The 23,533-nt window shown below is 40.4% G+C and overlaps 3 protein-coding genes and 1 long non-coding RNA gene across 5 annotated transcripts in view; 3 read left to right on the top strand and 1 right to left on the bottom strand.

Moving 5' to 3' along the window:
- Positions 1-1,384, top strand: part of LOC143676764 (uncharacterized) — a 30,216-nt gene extending 28,832 nt beyond the window's left edge. Inside the window, exon 3 of the mRNA XM_077152114.1 lies at positions 847-1,384. Within this exon, the coding sequence (XP_077008229.1) occupies positions 847-1,059 (213 nt within the window). The 3' untranslated portion in view covers positions 1,060-1,384. The remainder of the gene's footprint in view (positions 1-846) is intronic.
- Positions 1-14,644, top strand: part of LOC143677550 (uncharacterized) — an 87,793-nt gene extending 73,149 nt beyond the window's left edge. Inside the window, exon 4 of the long non-coding RNA XR_013172669.1 lies at positions 14,377-14,644. This is a non-coding gene — a long non-coding RNA (uncharacterized LOC143677550). The remainder of the gene's footprint in view (positions 1-14,376) is intronic.
- The window catches only part of EPB41L5 (erythrocyte membrane protein band 4.1 like 5), a 235,550-nt gene continuing 221,946 nt past the window's right edge, over positions 9,930-23,533 (bottom strand). Inside the window, exons 23-25 of one of the 2 annotated variants that reach the window (XM_077153576.1) lie at positions 21,696-21,737; positions 21,211-21,341; positions 9,930-15,364 (exon numbers count right to left, since the gene is read on the bottom strand). In XM_077153576.1, the coding sequence (XP_077009691.1) occupies positions 15,298-15,364; positions 21,211-21,341; positions 21,696-21,737 (240 nt within the window). In that variant the 3' untranslated portion in view covers positions 9,930-15,297. The remainder of the gene's footprint in view (positions 15,365-21,210; positions 21,342-21,695; positions 21,738-23,533) is intronic. The other variant, XM_077153577.1, reaches the window with a different exon arrangement.
- On the top strand, positions 17,991-19,906 carry LOC143677548 (serine incorporator 1-like). The gene is given in 4 exon segments (XM_077153580.1): positions 17,991-18,043; position 18,130; positions 18,309-19,162; positions 19,164-19,906. Coding segments are annotated over 4 exon segments (1,350 nt in total). The 5' UTR covers positions 17,991-18,005; the 3' UTR covers positions 19,621-19,906.

Here is a 23,533-nt window from a genome sequence, read left to right as displayed (position 1 = left end):
GTACAGTATAACACATATACAAAGCAAAGAAATAAAAAAGCAATAGTTTTCAAAGCATTCTTCAACAAGTAGTTACAGGATAGATCCCAGTGTGTCATGGGCAACCATATGATCCTTTCATATTTTTCCTTCTAGCTGCTCCAGAATATAGGAGGCTAGAGGGTTTAAATGTTTTTTTATCATCACAATCGACTTTTTTTCCTTCTTTTTTGTGAAAAATAACATATATACAAAAAAGGTACAAATTTCAAAGCACAGCACCACAATTAGTTGCAGAATATATTTTAGTGTTTGACATGGGTTATAACTTCACAATTTTAGTCTTTTACTTCTAGCTGCTTTAAAATACTGAAGACTAAAAGAGATATAAATTTAATGATTCAGCATTCATATTCATTTGTTAAATCCTATCTTCTCTGTATAACTCCACCATTACCTTTGATCTTTCCATCCTTCTCTTTAGGGGTGTTTGGGCTATGGCAAGTCTAAATTTTTGATATTGGAAGGGTCTGTCACTAAGATGGGATAGGGAGATGGAATTATCTGATGTTCTGGAGAGGCTGGGCTAGGTTTCAGGACTTATCTGGACCAGGAACCCATCTGGAGGTTGTAGGTTTCTGGAAAGTTACCCTAGTGCATGGAACCCTTGTGGAATCTTATATATGGTCCTGGGTGTTCTTTAGGATTGGCTGGAATGGTCCTGGTTGGGGGTTGGCAGGTTATAATAGTAGCAAGGTAACTGAAGCTAACATAAGAGCAACCTCCAGAGTAGCTTTTCGACTCTTTTTGAACTCTCTTGACCTCTGAGACTTTATTAATTACACTTCTTGTCCCCCTTTTGGTCAGGATGGAATTGTTGACCCCATGGTGCCAGGTCAGGATTCATCCTTGGGAGTCATCACCCACGTCGCCAGGGAGACTTTCACCCCTGGATGTCATGTTCAACGTAACGGGAGGGCAATGATTTCACTTGCAGAGTTGGGCTTAGAGCAACTGAGGCCACATCCGAACAACAACAGAGGTCCTCCAGAAGTAACTCGTAGGCATGCCTACAGGTAGTCTAAGCTTCTCCGCTATCTACATAAGCTTCACAAGAGTAAGCCTCATGATTGAGGGCATGGCCTATTGATTTGGGTGTCCCTAAATCAGGGATTCCCTGATGGTAAGGTTTAATAGTTTCATGTTCTTTCTCCCATTTCTCAGGGGAACTTGCCAATACTTTTTGATTATCTGGTTAATATACTCTAGGATGTATCCAAGCATTACAATAATCTATACAAAATTAAAGGACCTCTTTCTTATTCTGTGCTCCCTGTGTTTCATTTGTTCAACTGAGCTATTAAGACAGGTTGAATGAGATTATGCACTACAGAAAAGTTCAGTTCCAGACCAAATAAACCTTTCTTCCATCTCAAAGAGTATGTGTGGTTCTAAAATATGGACACTGTCTTCCTTACCCCAATGTTCTGAATTACTTTAACCCCGACCTGTTCAGCTTTGCTCTCATCTCTAAATATCAGGTTATAATATATATATATATAATAGCCTCTCAAAATCCAGAAATAGTAATCACCACTCTGGACTTAATGTGTCTGCTCTAAAAGCTTACAATCTAGGCCCCTGTTTTCTTATAAGCATTTTCTAAAGGTGACCATACCATTGTTGTTATTTTGTTTCTGGCTTATTTTGTCTCACCAAATGTCCCACATGTTCATTCACATCACTGCGTGCCTCATGACATTGCTCCTTTTTGTAGCAGCACAACCTTCATTCATAAGTATACACCATCATTCGCCAATTTACTTCTGCCACAGTGCATCCTTCGGCCACCTACATACATTGGGCATTATATAGAGGGCCCAAAGTCCACAGTCCATCAACATTCTCAACTTTAGATAGCTTCATTGTCCCAAGACATCCTTGAAATTTTATTAACATATTTGCTAACAAGGCATTTTCACAAGGTAAGAAAAATTTCTCCTAATCAAAATGAGATTATCTGGTTCTTAAAAAATGGAGAAGCTTACCTCTGTCAGAGATTCAGGTCGTCTGGTCATTACTTAATAGAAAAATATCTTTATTTAACATTGTACAAAAAGGCCTTAGTCATCATGACCCATGCATAAGTTTAAAACTAGGTCTAATCTTTTCTAAAGAACAGAGGGAAGGCAAGACTACAAGGAACTAAGAAAGGAGAAGGAAAATTCCGTCAGAGAAACTCTATATCCAGCTATGAGAAGCTTTGTGTCTTTCCTTCAAAAAAACATTTGCTCTCTGGGTGAGCAGGAAAGGCTTACAGAGGAGCTGGCTGCAAGAGCTCGGCCAAGTCCAACTGCAGTGCCTCAGATCCTTCTGGCCAGGTGCACATCCTTCTGGAAAAGGGTAACACGGCCAGCACGTAAAGAGAGGAGGTAGGTGTCCTCAAAGAGATAAACTGGAAGAGTTTCTTTTGCCTCCTGTAGGGCCAGTTAAAGTTCACACCGCAACAGAATTGAACACATATTTCTCTTACCAGGTGGCTGAAGGACAGCTTCCTTAGCAGTAGATCCGGGCTCTTCTGAAGCTTTGGGATCTCCTTCATGGTCTGAGGGCTCCGCACACATGCTGACGGGAATGCCGGGGGGGGGGGGGGCGCCCTGCCATGGGTGCAGGGGGTCGCGCCCTCCCTGTGCCTCTCAGGCACTTCTGGCTGGGGCTCTGGCAGTGTGGGCCCGTGGTGGGGGCGTCTGGCCCCCCACAACCCCCTCAACCCAGCCCCGCCCCCCCACCGTGTTGTTCTCAGGCTTCCGAGGTGTCTGAGGGCGGCCCGGAGAGCACCCCGGCCGCGTGCTCTGGAGAACCCTGTGCTCAAGAAAAGTTAGCGCCAAACTGGGGTTCCAACGGTCCACTTATCATTACATTTTTTTTTTTTTTTTGCATGGGCATGCACCAGGAATCCAACCCAGGTCTCCGGCATGACAGGTGAGAACTCTACCATTGAGCCACTTTGGCCAGCCCTATCACTACATTTTATAATTTAGTTTTTAGATCCTGTAAGAAGTAAAAAAATGGAGTTATAAACCAAAAATACAACAGTACTGGCATTTATATTTACCCATGTCATTATCATCACCGAAGACCTTTATTTCTTCACATGACTTCAGTCTATGGTCTATTGCCCTTTCCTTTCAACCTGCAGAACTCTGTAACATCTAAAGGGCCAGTTTAGTGGTGAACTCCCTCAGCTTTCACACACACACATATATACACATATGAACATATATACCACATAAACTTCCCCATCTCAACCAAATTCAAGCACACCTTTCAATGGGATTAATCACAATCACAATACTGTCCTACCTGCATTACATTCCATTACTAAAATTCTTCCATCTCCGCAAACAAAAGCCCTGAACCCATTATAACTTCCCATTCCCGCTCCTTCTGCCCCTGGCAACCTATATTCTAATTTCTGTCTCTGTGAGATTTCGTATTCTTCAGTATTTTCTTTGTAGTTACCATAAGGCTTGAATTTAACATCCTAACTCTCTAACAATCTTATTTGCTTTCACAGCAGCTGAACTTCAGTATCATACACAAAGTATGTTCCTAAAACCCTCTGTCCACTCAACTTTTTGTAGTTTTGTCACAGAACTACTGGTTTGTCATTACATTTTAGACATTTGCCTTGTAGATCCTGTAAGAAAAAGTGGTGTTACAAACCAAAAATACAATAGTACTGGCATTTCTATTTATCATGTCATTACCCTCACCAAAGATCTTTATTTCTTCATGTAGCTTCAATCTAGTGTCCTTTCCTTTCAACCTGCAGAACTCTGACATGTCTCCTGAGGGCCAATTTAGGGGCGATGAACTCCCTCAGCTTTTCATTTATCTTAATTTCACCCTAATTTTTAAATGACAGTGTTGCTAGATATACAATTCTTGGTAGGCAGTTTTTACTTTCAGCATTTGATACATGTCATTCCTGTGCCATCTTTTGCCTCATGGTTTCCAAGGAGAAATCAACATTTAATCTTATTGAGGCTCCCTTCTATGTGACACATTGTTTCTTTCTCTCTTATGGCCTTTCAGAATTCTCTCTTTACCTTTGATATCTGACAGTTTGATTTTATGATGTTGTGGTGTTAGTCTATTTGGATTTATCCTGTGTTGATTCACTGAGCATCCTGAATGTTTAAATTTATATCTCTCATTGAATTTGGGAAGTTTTCAGCCATTATTTCTTTGAATATTCTCTCTGCCCCTTTCTCCGTTTCTTCTCCTGCTGGGGCTCCCACAAGGAGTATACTGGTATGCTTGATGGTGTCCCATAGGTTCCTCAGGCTGTGCTCACTTTTCCTCATTTTTCCTCTCTTCTGTTCCTCAGACTGGATGATTTCAATCATCTTATCTTGAAGTATATCATCTTATCTTGAGTCTTTCTTCTGCCAGCTCCAATCTGCTGATTGAACTTCCCCTCTATGGAATTTTTAATTTGTATTACTGTGGTCTGCAGCTCTGCTCAGTTCATTTTCATAATTTCCATCTCTATATTATTTTCTTTGTGTTTCTCTCTCATTTTCCTGATGTCCTTTATTTCTTTGTCCATGTTTACCTTTAGCCCTTTGAGCATATTTAGAACCATTCAATTCAAGTCTTTGGTTTGTCCCAGATTTGGACCTCTTCATTCATGGTTTCTAATGCTTTTATCTTCCCCTATGCCTGGGTCATCGCTTCCTGTTTCTTTGGGTGTTTTTTTATCCTTTTGTTGAAATTTGGACATTTTGATATTTTAATGTTATCTGGAATTTAAACTCTGTGGTATCTGTTCCTTAAGTTTGTATCCATTTTGAGTTATGATGGAGATTTTCTCGAATGCCAGGAACTAAAAGAAAAAGTCTTTCCAAATCCTTGCAGATTGATCTGTGGCCAGTGTTCTCCATCAGGGCTTCTGTTCTAGTTTGCTAGCTGCCAGAATGCAGTATATCAGAAACAGAATGGCTTTTTAAAAAGGGAATTTAATAAATTGGTAGTTTACAGTTCTAAGGCCGAGAAAATGTCCCAATTAAAACAAGGTTATAGAAATGTCCAATCTAAGGCATCTAGGGAGAGATACCTTGGTTGAAGAAGGCCAGTGAAGTTCCGGGTTTCTCTCTCAAGTGGAAGGGTACATGGCGAACACAATCAGGGCTTCTCTCTCATCTGGAAGGGCACGTGGTGAACACAGCATCATCTGCTAGCTTTCTCTCCTGGCTTCTGGTTTCATGAAGCTCCCCGGGAGGCATTTTCCTTCTTCATCTCCAAAGCTTCATGGTGCTGCAGCATTCTCTGCTCTCTCTGAATCTCCCATTCTCTAAGACGTTTCTTCTTTTATAGAACTCCAGTAAACCAATCAAGATCCACCCAAATGGGTGGAGACATGTCATCACCTAATCCAGTTTAACAACCACTCTTGACTAAATCATATCATCCAGGAAGATGATCTGATCATACTATCAAACATACAGTATTGAATAGGGATTATTCTACTTTATGAAATGGGATTTTGATTAAAACATGGATTTTCTAGGTGACATACTTCCTTTCAAAGCAGCACAGCTTCTTAGACAATAAATTTGGAGAATAGCTCCAGGCAAAGTGCAGGGGCTTCCTTGATCCTTTCTGTGCATGAGTCTTGCCTTGGTTGCAGGGAATTCCTCTGTTTACATGGTTCTGAATGTCCCCTCTTCAGTATGAAAGTTTCTTCACAGTCCTGGGTACTGAACTGTCAGTCCTGCAGACAGCAATCCCTTGGCCCAGGCAGCATAATTTTCCTACTCTTCCACAATGTTATGTAGGAGAGTTTGGAGAACCACCTTCTGCAGACAGGGCAAGTTCTGGGACAGTGGAGCCCTCAGGCCAACATCAGAATGACTGGGCCAGACATACATGCTTCCTATATAAATTTCCTTCTGAACAGTGGAGGGCATCTTCACTGCATCCTCCACTGTTCTTTACCTTTGAAAACTCAGACATGCCCTTGTAATCTTTTTCTTTTTTTTTTTTTTTTGCATAGGCAGGCACTGATAATTGAACCCCTGTCTCCAGCATGGCAGGCCACTGAGCCACCATGGCTCACCCACCTTATAATTTTTTTTGACCAATGAAATGCAAGGCACATAGATGGCTGTTACCTCCAGCTGAAATGTGAAGAGACCATGCATGTTTTGTGATGCTCTCTTTTCCCTGCTACTGAGACTGTAAAAACATGTGCTGGCTCTGTCAGTCTGGAACCCAGAGTGAGAGTGACTTTGCTGAGGGATGCCCCTCTTGTCATTTGCAAAAGAAGTATAGCATGAGGATGCCCTCTTGTCATTTGCAAAAGAAGTATAGCAATAAACTTTTGTTGTAAGCAGGGCTGAACATGCAACCTGACCAGTCGCAAAAGGCTCTGCACTTGCATTTAAGCTCTGCTGTTGCTGTCTTGAAATTCTTAATTTTTGAACAGGATCCCATGTTTTCATTTTGTACCAGGCCCTGTAAATAACGCAGTCAGTCCTGGTTCTAAGCCACTGAGATTTCTTGGGTTTTTACTGCAGCATAATCTACTTTAACTGATAAACCAAGAAAAGGAGGGAAGTTGAGAAAAGAATGTCAAATGCTGCCCTGAGGATAGGCCAAGAAAGTCTGAGCAGGGTGGATTCAGGATAGGAGGACAACTCAATCAAGTGTTTGCTGTGAAGGCAGAGGACATGAGGAAGCTAAAGGGGGATGTGAGATACAAAGAGAGCTTTCCATTTATTTATTTTTAAATGGGAGGCATCTGGAAAGGTTTAAATGCTCAAGTGAAGCAGGTATTAGAGAGACATACTTTAGAGATACAGGAAAGATGGAGAAAGATCAAGAGGATGTTCTCGAGGACGGCGAGGTGGGCCAGGCCCAGACTGTGGGATGAGTACTTGTTTCCATCTTAACAGGAAGGAATGAAGAAAGGATGGATGAAAAGGCAGGAAGTTTGGCAATGTTGTTGAGAACTCATTTCCCATTTGATGGTTTCTACATTTATCTGTGAAGTTGAGACAAGAGCATTTGGTAAGAGTGTGAGCAGACATGGAGGAGGGAGAGAGTCAGAAATTGACTCAGGAAGAATATAGGAAATAGCTGCTGTGGAGCCCTGAAGAACAAGCAGAACAGGGCAACTGGCCCTGGGAGTGAGGAAGATCCAGGGAGTTGCACCAGGATCTCACTTCAGTGGGCACCTTTCTCCCTCAGCTTAGACCAGGCATGAGAAAGGGGTAGCTGGATCCAGCCAGTGATGGGGATTCACCAGATGAGTGCTTAGATCCCATAGAATCAAAGCTGGATCGTGGGGGAAGCAAATAAATGAATACAAGCTAGGGCCCTCCCACAACCACCAATAAAAATATGACTATTAAATGACAACAGCTAACACCTATTTAAGCATTTATTGTATGGCCCTTTTATAAGCATTGTGTGGCATTAACTCATTCAATTTTTACCCCACTACTATGAGACAAAAATATTGTTATCATTCCCATTTTACAAGGATAAAGCAGAAGGGTTGATGGACAGAGTTCCAATGGAATGTATCTGTATATCACTGTAATTAAATTAGAAAATAGCTGGCTAAAAGTATGTGTGTTTAATATTCTAGGCTAAGAACTTTGTGTTTTGCAGCCTTCATTAAAACTGTATTTATGGAGCATCTAGCACTTGCGAGGGCTGCAGAGAGCTGTGAGAGAAGCCAATAGTTGCCCACTTGGAACTGCCTCTTCTCTCTGCCTACTCCATTCCCAATCCCTCCTCTGGACTGATGTTCCCATCACCAATCCACTGGGCCGGGGATCAAGGAAACACATGGAATTGTATGCCAAACTGCCCATGTGTCCAGATCAGCACAAAAATCCCTAACCTAAACAAGACTAAGAAGCAGTGTGTGAATGTGAGCGTGCCCTGGGGGGAAATGGGCAGGCCTTCCGATGACCAGCTATCAGTTCACAGGTAGAGGGCACAGAGTTCTTGATAGGATGGGATGAGTAGGATTTGGGAAGACGTGGTAAATATGGAGATAATTTCAAGGTAGGAGACACTGGTGCAACCCAGTGAAGGGGAATGGGGTTGTTATTCCAGGACATCAGGAACCCTGAAGGATGGCAAGAGTATATGGAGCCCTCCAGATCCATGGGGTGGTGGTTTTTCTCCTCAGTAAGGCATTGCTTAGAATTGGGGAGGTTTGATCTCATAATAATCATCTATGGAAATTTGGGATCTAGAAAGGAAGGGCATGCAGCAGAAAATCTGAGACTACTTTGCTACAGTTCTGTCTCAGGGAACAAGTAAAAGCAGGGCTGAGGGAAGCAGATGAAAAGGCAAGCAGTGAGATAGAGTCCTGAAAGCCCTAAAACCTCAATTCCTTTCCCTCCCCCTATTACCTGGGGCAAGTTCCCTTCCTCCCCTCTCAGGACCCCCTTATCTATGCATTGAGGGGTTGGGACTACATAATCTTTAAAATCTTTTTCTGTCTTGACATTCTTGTTTTCTGCTCTGAGAAAGCACTAGCTCTTATCTTTGCACTGCTCACTCTGGGTGGGGGAAGGACAGTACTACTGTGGGCTGGGGCCACTAATGAGGCCTGGGAGATGCAAGCAAGAGGCAAGCGGCAGGGCCACCTGTTGCAGAAGAAAAAGGCTGCCATTACTGCCCCTCTAGGTCTCTCTTGGGATGGCATCCTGGAACCCAGCAGGGTGAGAAGGTATGCTTGCTGGGACAATGACAGGGCTAGAGGCAGATCACCCTGCGCCACCACAATGCCACCAAACTGATAGTGAGTCCCTTTTCTCCTGCCTGGCAGTGCCCTTAACACTTTCCTGCCCTGAGCTTTGCTGCCTCATTCCCTTTGCCCCTCCTGGGTTTGTTTATCCTGTGGTTGGCTGTTTGGTAGCCCAGCATCCGTTCCTTTTCTTTTGGGGGGTGCCTTGCCACTGTGGCCACGGGACAGGCATTTGACTCAAGGTGGCCCTCAGAGCTCCAGGCCTCTGCTTTGAGCATTCAGGCCGAGTCCAGGCACTCTAGTCAGGAAGTGGTGTCCATGCCTCTCCCTCTCCTTCTTGCCTATTCTCCAGCCTTCCTGTTGGTCCAGAAAGTTTCCTACTTCTTCCCAGTGAGTTGACTGCTTAAGTTAGAGTGGTGTTGGGTGCTTATTTCAAAAAACTTCCTTGTAGGAGTGTTTTCAAGCATAGGCAACTGAGCCCACCCAGGCTCTGTTTCCTTCTTTTGCACCTCCAGAGAGCCAATGGAAAGTTCTGTGGCTCCCAGGGCCCAGCGCCGCACTTATCCAGAGAGGAGAGGGGGATAGGGACATATGAGACTTCTCAAACTTCTCTCAGAAGCCTGGCTTCCTTCTGGTGGTGGTGAAAACCTGAGGTAGCTCTGTTCCTCACTGGGCTGCCACAAGGTAAACTAGAGAGGGCTGGGACAGCAGGGCGCGGAGAGAAGGAGATGGCTGACAGGTGCCACACTCTGGCAGCAGTGTAATGGACACTTAATGAATCATGCCCATCTTTCAGACAAAGGGACCAAGGCACAGATTTGTTAAGAATTTATTCAATGCCTCACAGTTATTAAGTAAGAGAGCCTAGATTTAACTCCTCCAAATTACTCTGTATCAGAGTGCCTCCTCAGAATGCCCACTGTGCCTTCCAGGATAGGCTGGTAAGACAAATGAGATTTTAGACTTTGAAAATGCCCTTACACCCAAATCCGCATGGTATATAATGCAACAGACATGGGAAGCTGTGGTGCAGCCTCTGGTCCCTGTAGCTGTGGTGCAGCTCCTGCCTCCTCTTGGCTCTATTAACAGGGACTCCGGCCTCACAGTTATGCTGAGGGGAGAAAATGTGGGTATTACATTTCCAGACAAATGTTTTACAACATGAAAACATAAATGTTTTACAAAAGCTTTATTTGAGGGGGTCACATTCTACAGTTCTCATTCCAGTGTACAAATAACTCACAGTTCAGTGCAGGGCTTCTTCTAATACAAGTCACAGAAAACCGTGGGCTACACTGCACGAAGAGTGCCCTTGATACAAAAATAAATTAGATTTTAAAAGCTATTGCAAAGCTTTACACATGGAAAAAGTGTAAACAGAACAGTAAATGAGGTCTTCATCACCGTCTAACTTATCCAGATAGGAAGATAAAAAGAACACGGGATCCATGTTATAAAAAAGTTTCTCTGATGAAGAAAAATCCTGAGAAAGGACTGAATTACATACAGTCTTAATGTGGAAAAATAGGTAAATAAATGCAGGGTTCAACTCAGAGAAATTTCTATAATCTATACATATTTTCCTATCCTGGGGGTTAATAGGTAGGAAAATTTTTCAACTTTCTTCTAATCCTTTAAGGATCAGAGTTTAAATTTATGAGAGAAGATAAAAGGACAAAATATAGAAATGTGCATTCTTAAGTCTGCAAAGATTCCAGGTTTCTAAGCAACTGCAAAGCTGAGGGCAACAGTAATCAAGAATTAATGAACTGATGTGGCTTCTCTCTCTAAGCCAACTCGGCAGGTGAACTCACTGCCCTCCCCACTATGTGGAACATGACACCCAGGGATGTCAACCTCTCTAGCAATGTGGGACAGATATCCTAGGATGACGGGGACCTGGCATCATGGGATTGAAAAAGCCTTGATCAAAAAGGAAGAGAGAAATGAGGCAAATTAAAGTGTCAGTGGCTGAGAGGTTTCAAACAGAGTCGAGAAGTTATCCTGGAAGTTACTTTTACGTATTATATAGATATCCCTTTTTGGTTTATGGCGTATTGTAGTGGCTGGAGGGAAGTACCTGAAATTGTTGAACTGTGTTCCAGTAGCTTTGATTCTTGAAGATGATGGTATAAAGATATAGCTTTTACAGTGTGACTATGTAATTGTGAAAACCTTGTGTCTGATGCTACTTTTATCTAGGGTATGGACAGATGAGTAAAAAAAATATGGATAAAAAATAAATAATAGCAGGTAAAAGAGGTAAAATAAGTTGGACAGATGGAAATACTAGTGGTCAATGAGAGGGAGGGGTAAGGTATATGGTATGTATGGATTTTTTCTTTTTATATCTTTTTCTGGGGTGATACAAATGTCCTAAAACTGATCATGAGGATGAATACACAACTATGTGATGATATTGTGAGCCACTGAATGCATACCATATATGGTCTGTATGTGTGTGAAGATTTCTTAATAAACATATATATATATATCTATATATATAATTGGTGAGCTCATCAGAGAGAGCCAGGACTGCCTCTGTCCAGTGCCACTTCTGTTGATGAGGGCATCAAGGTCTAGAAATGCTGAGAACTGGCCACAGAGTCTGCATACCAGTGTGACTGCAGGAGTCATTCTACCACTTTACAAAGCTCGAAATCAGGGGCCAACACCTGTTTCTGTAAATACAGCTTTATTTACCTTCTGGCTGTGCTGCAGCAGCAGGATTTACAGAAGTATTTACTATCTGTTTTCTACAGAAGAAGTGTGCTGACCCCTGGTCTAAATGAGAAGATAGGAACTTTGCTTTTCAAAATCCTTACTTATAGAGAAATACAAAATATTTTTCTCTATGTAAGTGAATTCCAGATCATTCTGCCCTAATAAGGTTTCTAAAGTGATATCTGAGCTTTCATTTGGGGATTTATTTAAAGGAAGAGAGAGGTAAAAGTTTTAGTTAGCACTGAGGAGCACAAGAGAATAAGCAGTGTAAATTCAAGGAACAACTCAGGGCTTTCATTGTTAAATGTCCACAGAACATCTGTGATTGTGAAAAAGCTTTATAAAGGTCAAAACAAAAAGTGAGACTACAACAAAATTTTTTAAAAGGATTTTTCTTCTCAACTAACATAAGAATTGTAGGAAAGCACCTAAAAGAATGTCTGAAGTTATTAAGAGCAAAGGAAATCAGCACACGAGTAACCTAAGCAGTCTGCATTCAGCTGTGTCTCCAGAAGGAAGAGAATGAAATACCAATGAGTCCTTCCCTTATACACCAAGGCAATAAAACTGACAGTCAATAAGATATATAACCTCATTAATTACCCTACAAATTCTGAAAGTCTAGGACAGGTAACTGAAACCTACAGATCTTATTTTAAATAATCATGTCAACCCTTCCTACCAGGGCTCTGAAATGGACAGATTTGAGCTTAGCCTCCTTTCTGCTCCTCCACAACAGCCCAGCCAGCAGGCCGGTGGCGCAGCACCATTCAGAGTGGTCTGACAGCAGTGTACACAGCAAACTGTCAGGAAAAGCGGTTAGCAACAAAGGGCCCTAGTGGTCCTCAGAGACCAACCAGACAGTGGCAAGAAGAGAGAAGAGGCCTACAACTTTCTAACTGCCTTCCTAAAATCTGCTAACAGTCACAAGTTTGATCATATTTGTTACTAATGAGCTACCATAGTAAAATCTGGAAAGAAAGCAAGCAGAGTGGGTGGGCCCTGTGGCTATACGCTCCATTTGTTATCTGGGCTATAAATCACCTCCAAGCTGCAATCGGATGGAGGAATGCTAACCGCTTCCTTAGTTGGAGTGCATCAAACAGACTAGTGTTCTTGTTCTCTTTGCAAACATGTTCTCACTACTCCAGACCTATGTTAATTAAACATTGCCAATATTTCTTTTAAACAATATTGTACTATTGCATGGGAACCTCATCTAGATACAGTAAAACTTCCTCCCCATCTAGCACTCATTTTGAACAGCCAGTGGAATATTTACCTCATCTGAGGGTCAAAGCTTTACTTAGTTCATCAGATAGTTAAGCTGTGCAGGTGGATTTTTATCTTTATAATCAGATCCTCTGCCCTGATGGTCATAAGCCCTGGTGCCACCTCATCCACCTGTCCCCTGCATCAGCCCAAATGCCTTCTTCCCTGACATCATCTCTGAGCTTTCTTTTTGTGCAGTCCTTTACTGATCCACACATGCTTCTCTCTTCCCTCAAAGACAGACTTATCCCCTTCCCCACCTGACACATTCACATTATCTCCTCAGGCCCCAGGCCCCTTCAAGGCGTGGTGACCTGAACAAGACGAGTGTTCTCAGCAGCTCTGGGGGTGGTACAGGCAGCAGACACGATGGGAAACTTAAACTTGACTGGTATCTAATCTGGAATTAGTCAAGGCTAAATCATCATTAAAGCATAAATTTCCATTTTAGCACTTCATGTCAGGACATGCAAACAAAATTTTCTCTTAGCTTGAGACTCAAATGAATTTTAAGAAAATCCCTCTCGATGTGCTGACTGGCAAGAATGAAGTTATCTAAAGACACAGAGGTTATAGAATACTCTCAGCTACTTGATTCCTAATTTTTAGAAGTTTAAAATAAGGATGATGCTATTTCTTAAACTGGATGGAAATGTCTATATCAAGGCCTTAGCTACTCCATGGTTAGGAGCACAGCTTCAGCCTTTCAGCATATGTAGGGTTGTCAGGAGCACACTAACAAATTGATGTCCAGTCCAACATGTCTGGGGTCAAGGTCCTAGTTAGGGCCCACTTACAGCTGGGAAAAAATTCATTTTGCAATTAGGAACTGGCAAGATCTCCACCAATGAAATCACAAGCTTAGCTTAATGACCAAGGGGAAGCAGCCAGCAAGAAGTGCCAACTTGCTTTCCCCCAACAAAATTGTTTTCTGCAAAAGTGGTTTCCAGTTCCTACAGTTCCCTGGGGAAACAGTGCAAGATTAAAATTCCTGAGCTTTTCAATCAGACACTAGTGTTTGTTTGCCTGAGAACATGCTACAGGGAGCCCAGAGTAGTCCAAACCACAGAGTTTTAAACATCATAAAACTGAGCAATATAAATTAAGGCTCAATTATATAGACAATACAGGGCAGAAAACAACCCCAAAACAAACACCAGGAAGTATAGCTTCCCATCTGTCCTCAAAAACAAGGGATTAATGATGACTCTGAACATGGTTTCCAGACCATCCCCCCATATCAAGTGAAATTTACCTTATTCATTCTTAAGTTTTAAAGCTAAAAACTTATTTCTGGGTGTTGGAGTTACAGCTGATAGTTTTTATACTTTTCTGTGTTTTCTATAATGAGTATATATTACTTTTACATCCTGAAATATTTTTTGGAAAAAAAATTAGAGCCCACAGTCCATACTACAGCAAGCTGACTTAGAACTCCAAGGCTTTACAATTTTTTATACAGACAAAAAATTATGAAAAAATTCTAGAAAATTCTTTTTAAACTTACAAAATTCCTAGGGTGAGTTATTCCAGTATGCTGTGTACAGTTTCATACAAGGTAAATATTCAAGAGACAAAATCCACCCTATCCTCTCATTCCTGTCCTGGTATTTTTTTTTTTTCAGACTTTGAAACGCTACATTTATTCAGCTTATATCGAAAGGAAATGAGCCTATATCCAAACAGGGATCCATGCGGAGGAGGGAAAGCCCCAGAAACTGCTGGGCTGGGCTGGCTCCTTGTCTCCTGAGTAAAGGAGATAAATGCCTCAGGACTCTTGTTGCAGCTTCTCCTGAACAGTAACCTCCACCCCAACCCACCCTCCACTCTTGGAAGAAAAGTTACAGAATATGTCTGTGGTGAATATGAGTGCTTCCTGTGGGAAAAAAGAGCTAAAAAATATGTTAGACAAATGATTTCTCTCTAGTTCTTCTCAAGGTTTATCTTACCTTGGTGTAAATGTAAGAGTATTAAGATAGTCAATCCAGTAAGAAATTAAAAGTATGAGAGACATTTGAAAACGTTCTGTACTCTAAGTTTCTCTTTAGTATACTGATAATTGTCAAAGAGCTGGTGCTGAACAATCGTCTACATAGTGTCCCCATCAGTTTCCTAGATTTCTGATTTCCAGGTAATGCATGGAAATGTGAATTTCTCTAATAGGCATTCAAATCAAGCATGCTCACCAGGATACTAATGAGGGAAATGACATTGAAAAGCCTTGTGAGAACAATTATAGCCACTAGAGGGAGCAGGAGTTCAAAGGAAACTGCAAGGAAAGTAATTCCCTAGTTCCAGGAAATTACAACTTTAACAAAAGCCCAGACACCCTCATTTGGGCAGAAATGCACTGCGATTAAATCCTTCCAGTTGGACGGAAAATATAGCTATTTTTTCATGGAATTGAAGTCCAATCTAGGAAAAGTCTTTTACCTACAAGTAAAGGACAAGATCCTGACTCTAACACCTTCCAGCTGAAGCTGATTCCAGAACAGATTGCTGAAGAGTGCCAAGATTCCAGTTATGGGTGGGGAAGGACCAATCCCTCAGAGCTCAGTTGTCAGTAAACACTTCTGCTTCAAGACGGCATCTTTGGTCAAAGTTGGAGCAGAGCTGAAAGGAAGACAGAAAGGATTGTGGAATGAAACCATTCAGGGTGACAGCAGCATACTTCCTCTACTGTGCCCCATGAAGCATGTTGACTCTGTGAAGGCCTAAATGAATATGCAGCAATGCCTAATCTAGCAACGAGGTATTCCACAGAAGGTATTATCTAGATAATAAGATGCTAAATATACATTTAACCATTTTTTTTTTTACGTGGGCAGGCACCGGGAATCGAACCCAGGTCCTCGGGCATGGCAGGCAAGCATTCTTACCTGCTGAGCCACCGTGGCCCACCCCATTTAACCATTTTTTAATAATTCAGGGTTAGGATGATGAATATAAAGAATAGTACTGGGTTGCTCAACATCATTAGCCATTAGGGAAATGCAAATAAAATCCACAATAAGACATCAATCATTCCCAAGAAAATGACTGCTATTTAAAAAATGGAAAATAACAAGTGCTGTAGAGGATGTGGAGAAACAGGAATGCTTATACATGGTTGGTGGGAATGTAAAATAGTACAGCTGCTGTGGAAAAGTTTGGTGGATCTTCACAAAGTTAAACACAGGATTGACATATGACCTGGTAATCCCACTTGTAGGTATTTATCCCAAAGAGTTGAAAGCAGTTATTTGTACACTGCTGTTCATATGAGCACTGTTCAAAATAGTAAAAAAGTGAAAACAACTCAAATGTCCATCAGCAAATGAACGGAGAGACAAAATACTGTATAAACATACAATGGAATATTCTTCAGCCACAAAAAGGAATGAGTACTCTAATACGTGGCAACATGGCTGAACCTTGAAGACGTGTTAAGTAAAATAAGTCAGATACAAAAGGACAGATACGGTGTGATACCACTTACATGAAATAGCTAGAATACACAAACTCATAGAGGCAAAAAGGAGAATACAGGTTATGAGGGATGAGGTATGGGGAATAGGGAGTTAATGCATAATGGGTATAGTGTTTTAGTATGGGGTGATGGGAAAGTTCTGCTAATGGATGGTGATGAGGGTAGTGCAACATCGTGAAAGTGTTAATTCTACTGAATGGTAAACTGGGGAGTGGTTGAGATGGGGAAAATTTGTGTTGTGTATGTTTCTGCAATTAAAGAAAGGAGAGAAATTTCTCTCAAGTTAATCATCTTTAATACTTTTCCTCTTTCTCTCTAATTAAAAAAGCATCTACACCAATTGACCTACGTTCTTAACACCAGGAGGATGTAAGAAATAAGCATAATCAGAGACTAGGTTTGAGTTGAGGGTGAAGGCAATTATAAGTCTTGCAAAATAGGTGTAGTTATGGTCCTAGTAATCAAAAGTTGAAGAACTAGATGCTTAAGAAAGCAAGCTCTTTTGAATCTAGTTTCTGATTGTGGCAAGCAGTATGTTGAAATGAGCCAGCAACAGATTTTATTCAATAAAAGGTATCCCAGAGTCTGTCCTACCCCACCCTTAAACTGCCTCTTCATTTGTATTGATGGACAACACTATTCATCACTGGCTACAATCCATATAGGAAGCATAATAATAATAGTAAAGCATGAAAGGAAAAGGTATATAAACTAAGAAGAACCATGCATTTTAATTGATATATTATTATATATTCACATACCATGTAATCATCCCAAGTGTACAGTGTTTTAGAGTATTATCATACAGCTGTACATTTATCATCACAATTGACTTTTTAAAAACTTTTTTATTGTATAATATAACACATATACAAAGCAAAGAAATAAAAAAACAATAGTTTTCAAAGTCCTCTTCAACAAGTAGTTACAGGAGAGATCATGTACTACCATATGATCTCTCAGATTTTTCCTTCTAACTGCTCCAGAATATAGGAGGCTAGAAGGCATAAATATTTTATCATCACAATCGACTTTTTTTTGTGTGAAAAATAACATATACACAAAAAAGCAATAAATTTCAAAGCACAGCACCACAATTAGTTGTAGAACATATTTCAGAGTCTGTTATGGGTTACCATTCTACAATTTTATGTTTTTAATTCTAGTTGCTCTAAGATACTGGAGAGTAAAAGAAATATCAATATAATCCAGGAATCATATTCATTTGTTAAACCCTATCTTCTCTGGATAACTCTACTATCACCTTTGATCTTTCTATTCCTCTCTTCAGGGCTGTTTGGGCAATGCCCATTCTAACTTTTTCATGTTGGAAGGGGCTTTCAATAATATGGGATAGTGGGATGGAACTAGTTGATGTTCTGGAGATGCTGGCCCCTCTGCACTTCAGGACTTATCTGGTCCATGAACCCAACTGGAGGTTGTAGGTTTTTGGAAAGCTACCCTAGTGTATGGAACCTTTGCTGAATCTTATATAATGCCCTAGGTGTTCTTTAGGATTGGTAGGAATGGTTTTGTTTGGGGTTTGGCAAGCTATGATAGGTAGCAATGCAAATATGCACTTTTAAAGAGAAGCTTGTACATGTCTTCATCTAGTGAAGATGTCTTCATAAAGAAACCATAATGTCTGCTTTATAATTCTATAGAAAATTGCTCATGACAAGGAAAAATAGAAAACACAATACAAAACAATGTGTGAAAGCCCTGAGAAGCAGGAAAGGCGGTCTCTATCTTGTCAAGATCTACGGCGCTTGCGACATTGTGGAGATGGGGAGCGTCCTGGGGCTGTGCTCCATGGCGAGCTGGTTTACTAGAATCCTATAAAAGGAGACATTTTGGAGAGCATTCCCTTTTGAGAATGAGGAGAGAACTGCAGAACCACAGACAGAAGGGTGAGAGAACCAGAGTCCACCAGACAGCAACCTTTGGAGATGAAGAAGGAAAACACCCCTCCAGGGAGTTTCATGAAGTAAGAGGCCTGGAGAGAAGCCATCAGACACCACCATGTTCACCATGTGCCCTTCCAGCTGAGAGAGAAACACTGAACATCATCAGTCTTCTTGAACCAAGATACCATGTTTGTGTGGCAGTGCCCCATGTCTGCTGTGCCGATGTTGTCCTAGTGGAAACAACTCCACTGTAACTAGATTGATATATGCACTTTTCTTGCTTGTTGGAGTTTGTGTAGCTTGTGTAATGTTGATACCAGGAATGGAAGACCAACTGAATAAGATTCCTGGACTTTGTGAGAACGAGAAAGGTGTCGTCCCATGTAGTATTCTGGTTGGCTATAAAGCTGTGTACCATTTGTGTTTTGGCCTGGCTATGTTCTATCTTCTCCTTTCTTTACTAATGATCAAAGTAAAGAGCAGCAGTGATCCTAGAGCTGCAGTGCATAATGGATTCTGGTTCTTTAAATGTTCTGCAGCAGTTGCAATTATTATTGGGGCATTCTTCATTCCAGAAGGAACTTTTACAACTGTATGGTTTTATGTAGGCATGGCAGGTGCCTTTTGCTTCATCCTCATACAACTGGTCTTACTTATTGATTTTGCCCATTCATGAAATGAATCATGGGTTGAAAAAATGGAAGAAGGAAACTCAAGATGCTGGTATGCAGCCTTGTTGTCAGCTACAGCTCTGAATTATCTGCTGTCTTTAGTTGCTATAGTCCTGTTCTTTGTTTACTACACTCATCCAGACAGTTGTTCAGAAAATAAGGCATTCATCAGTGTGAACATGCTCCTGTGCATTGGTGCTTCTGTAATGTCTATACCGCCCAAAATCCAAGAATCGCAGCCAAGATCTGGTTTGTTACAGTCTTCAGTAATTACAGTCTACACAATGTATTTGACATGGTCTGCTATGATCAATGAACCAGAAACGAACTGCAACCCTAGCCTACTGAGCATAATTGGCTACAACAACCACTGTCCCAAAGGAAGGGCAAACTGTCCAGTGGTGGCATGCTCAAGGAATTATAGGACTAATCCTCTTTTTATTGTGTGTGTTTTATTTGAGCATCCATACTTCGAATAGTCAGGTTAATAAACTGACTCTAACAAGTGATGAATCAACATTAATAGACGATGGTGGAGCCAGAAGTGATGGATCACTGGATGGAGACGATGTTCACCGAGGTATAGATAATGAAAGGGATGGTGTCACTTATAGTTATTCCTTCTTCCACTTCATGCTTTTCCTGGCCTCACTTTATATCATGATGACACTTAACAACTGGTACAGGTATGAGCCTTCTCGTGAGATGAAAAGTCAACGGACGGCTGTCTGGGTAAAGATCTCTTCCAGTTGGATTGGCATCGTGCTATATGTTTGGACACTGGTGGCACCACTAGTTTTAACAAATCGTGATTTTGACTGAATGGGACTTCTAGCATGAGAAGTCTCACATTGATCACTGCTTATTTGAAATTAACAGTATTCCAAACTTTTGTAAAGTCTGTGTGTGTGCTTCCCATATTACTTCTACAGTGTTGGTCTGGCATGAATTAGGGTTGACTGCTTGCCATTTTATTCAGTATTTTCTTGCATATTCCATTGATATGTGTTAGACTTAATTGCAAGGGAAGAGTTTTATGAATATGGTGGTAACTTAGAAAAAGTGAGCATTGTTAGGTTTATCCCTCCTCTGTTCTTATGAAATCAGAGTAAAAGTTAAACTGTTTGCTTTTAAAATTATGTTAGAGCTTAAGCTACTTTAGAAAATATAAAAGGAGATGTATGGCTACTTTTTAAAATCTTGATGCTTTAATCTACAGGACCCTGCAGAGAATGTGGCTATTCTTAAGTTATATAGAACAAGTCACTTCAGTACCACTTTTCTGAAAAATCTTGTCAGGTTTCCCCTTGATGTGAAGATAAGGTTGGGACTGTTCAGTGGACAAAGTATAGGTTGTACATGGAGGTTATGATGATACACAGCCTTTGTGAAAGTCAGATTGGCAGAAAATCAGAAAGTTAGATTGTAATCTTCCTGCAGTAGCATGGCTTTATCCCATACCTACATAATGAACTTTGTGTTGGGTCATGATAAATACATGTAACAAGTCTGGATTTAATGGAGATGGTAGGAGCTCTGAAGGATTTAGACAGACATTTTGAAAGGATAATCATGGGTTAGAAGGAAGTTGCTTAAAAACACTTTAGAAGGTTAATTTTGAAAAAACAAAGGTGGTAAACTTTTGACAGGGCAGGAAGAAAGTGCAAAAACTAGGCTTCAATAGGTGTTGCAACAAAATGTAGTACAATATTCTCATTTTAAAATGAAGAAACTGAGCCACAGACTTATATTGATTATATAGCTAATTAATGGTAAAGCTAGGAAATTCCAAGTCTGCCAAAAATGGTATTTCTGGCATTCAAAAATAATATTTATTCAAAATACATGCATAAAAGTTTTTATATGCCATCAGTGGTGGATAATTGATATGATGCTGGCACATGGCATACCCTCTTTGTCTGAGGCCAGGAGAGTGATGGAATGCTGTAGAATAAGCAGTACACTGTGCAGTTCAAAAGATGTTTAAAATGCTTTTGTATTTGCTGCCCTGTAATTGAAATATGTAGATTATAATCTGTCATCCTGAAAATCAAGCACTATGACAGTTAACTTAGAAACATTCAGTACTTCTATATGTCATGTGTGTCTTAATGAAGCCTTTAAAGTAAACATTTGCTTTTTAAAATATTTATTATTGTATATGAAATATAACAATCCAATTTAATTCCCCAGCCTTATTCTGTGTGTGTTAATAATGTATTCCAAGATTTTGAATGAATGTGTTCTATCTCTAAATAAATGAGTTCAGAGAAAAAAAAAATTTGTGAAAAGATTTATACAGATTCAATTAAGTTCAATTAAAAAAGAAATAACATTGCTGCTTTATAATTAATTTTATTATTTTTTCCTCCTAACAGGTGCCTAATAACTGCAAATGAGAAATAACCTCACCTGGTCACAGCATCCACCAAGAATGGTGCTGGGGGAGAAATGAATAAGGATGCTTCTTTATTACTATGTCCCTCCTTCTCAGTCAAGGACATTCCACCTCCTGCAAATCCATTAGAAACGACACCACTCTGCTGGGAGATACACAACATGTCTGAGCACAGAGGCAACACCACCCACTCTGTGGTCAACACTTCCACATCAAGCCATCTTCACTAAGGTTTATAGTAATAAGGAAGGTAGCTTTGATGATCATGATGTTTTGTTTTTTCCTTTGCCATCCTACACCTTACTGTTATTTTTGTTTTTGTCAGCATTCTTAAGCATTTACAGAGAGAAAGGTTAAGTCACAAGTTTAAGGTCATTAAGTTCAGTCACAGAGCTCTAATAATGAACCCCGGGCTTTTAAGAAAAAACAGGAACCTGGTGATCTTTCAGACCTTACTCTGAAAAGGTAACCCAAAGAAAAATAAACATTATGCACTTACTGGCACAATCCACCGGGGTGTTATCATGGATGCTGAAGACACCTAAAAAAAAATTACAATTTATATATATGTATATACTTTCATGGAAGACTGACATTTTCATAATCATAGCCATAATATTTTCTATTATGAAATGTGTTGTGAGGGGTGGGGCAGATCTTAATGGTACTCCTTGATGTGATATATGGACTCCTGAATCCAAGATCCTTTTCTATAATATAGTTACTATACTTCAAAAGAACTCATAATTTTGAGAACCTCTTTAATCTAAAAATTATTCCAAGAATGCTACTAATACTGTCAGTTCATTTAATAGGACCTCCCTTAAATCCAGTTATTTTATTTTCTGAAATTTCATCTCATTACAATTAATCATAGCCTTTTTGGTAGCATCCTAAATACTGTACAGTGATTAACCCAAATGAATAGCACAAAGAAAGTACACAGAAAAAAAAATCTGTTTCTACATAGGGTTATTATCTAACAATCATGCATGAGGAAAATGACAATAAAAACATCCACATTGTCAATCCTACCCAGAGGAATTTACAGATTGAACATAATCCCTATCAAGATCCCAACAGCCTTTTATGCAGAATTGGAAAAGATGATTCTCAAATTCATATGGAATCTCAAATGGCCCCAAATACCCCAAACAATCTTGAATTAGAAGAACAAAGTTGGAGGCCTCACACTTCTGATTGTAAATATTACTACAGGGCAGGCCATGGTGGCTCAGCAAGCAGAGTTCTCCCCGGCCATGCTGGAGACTGGGTTAGATTCTCAGTGCCTTTCCATGCAGAGAAAAAAAAAAAATACATACACACATACGTATATCTACATTACATTATATATATATATATATATATATATATGTATTACTACAAAGACACAGTCATCAAGATGGTGTGGTACTGGCATAAAGACAGACCTACAAACAATGGAATAGAGTTGAGAATTCAGAGTTAAATCAGCACATCTATGGCCAGTTGGTTTTTGATAACCTTTGACTAACTAGCATGAACTGGCAGAAACATCTTTCTCAAAGTTCCAGAAAATAATTAAAGGACCTCATTAACAAAATTAGCATCAAATCAAGAAAAAGGCAGTAGGATTTTCATGGTGCCCTGACTGAGCCCCACCCACACCCCCTCACCAGCTTGCACTCCTAGAGGGATCCCTGGTCCCGGCAGTTTCACAGGGAGCAGAGAAACCCTTATGGGAACATGTACATCTGGCCCAATCTGTCTGGTGGTGGTCTGAGGGATTGCCATCCCAAAATTTGCCCTGTGTGTAGAAGTGGCTCACCAAGCTCTCCTAAACAAGGCTGTGGGAAAGCAGGCCACCTCAGGCAAGGGATTGTTGTCTCTAGGACAAACAGTGCAGTGCCAAAGATCGTGAGGAAACTCCTAGGGAAGGGGGAACACTTGTATCTGTGTAAATGGGGGATTTCCGAGGGGTACCTGCAGTTGCCAAAGACAAGATATATGTACTGAAAGTATCAAGAGACCCTATACTTTGGCATGGAACTATTCTCTAAACTCACTGTATGGATACGCCCTGAAGGAGACACTTGGACAGGTTAATCTGCAAGGACTGAGAAAGTAGTTTTCTTTTTTGTTTTTTTGTTTAGCGCCTGGCATTCTAGAAAAGCTCTGTCATAACATTAGCTGGACACAAGCTTAAGGAACAGAAGTCTCAGAATCTAAACTCTAACAATTATACATTATGATTTCAAAATATCCAGGTTTCAACAAAAGATTACAAAACATAAAACAAACAAACAAACAAAAAAATACATGGAAGTGGTAGTCCAGGAAAAGAAGAAGATTAAAGCA

This window comes from Tamandua tetradactyla, chromosome 3, assembly GCF_023851605.1.
Source record: "Tamandua tetradactyla isolate mTamTet1 chromosome 3, mTamTet1.pri, whole genome shotgun sequence".
Lineage (NCBI taxonomy): Eukaryota > Metazoa > Chordata > Mammalia > Pilosa > Myrmecophagidae > Tamandua > Tamandua tetradactyla.
This window is presented reverse-complemented; position numbering and strand designations above follow the sequence as displayed.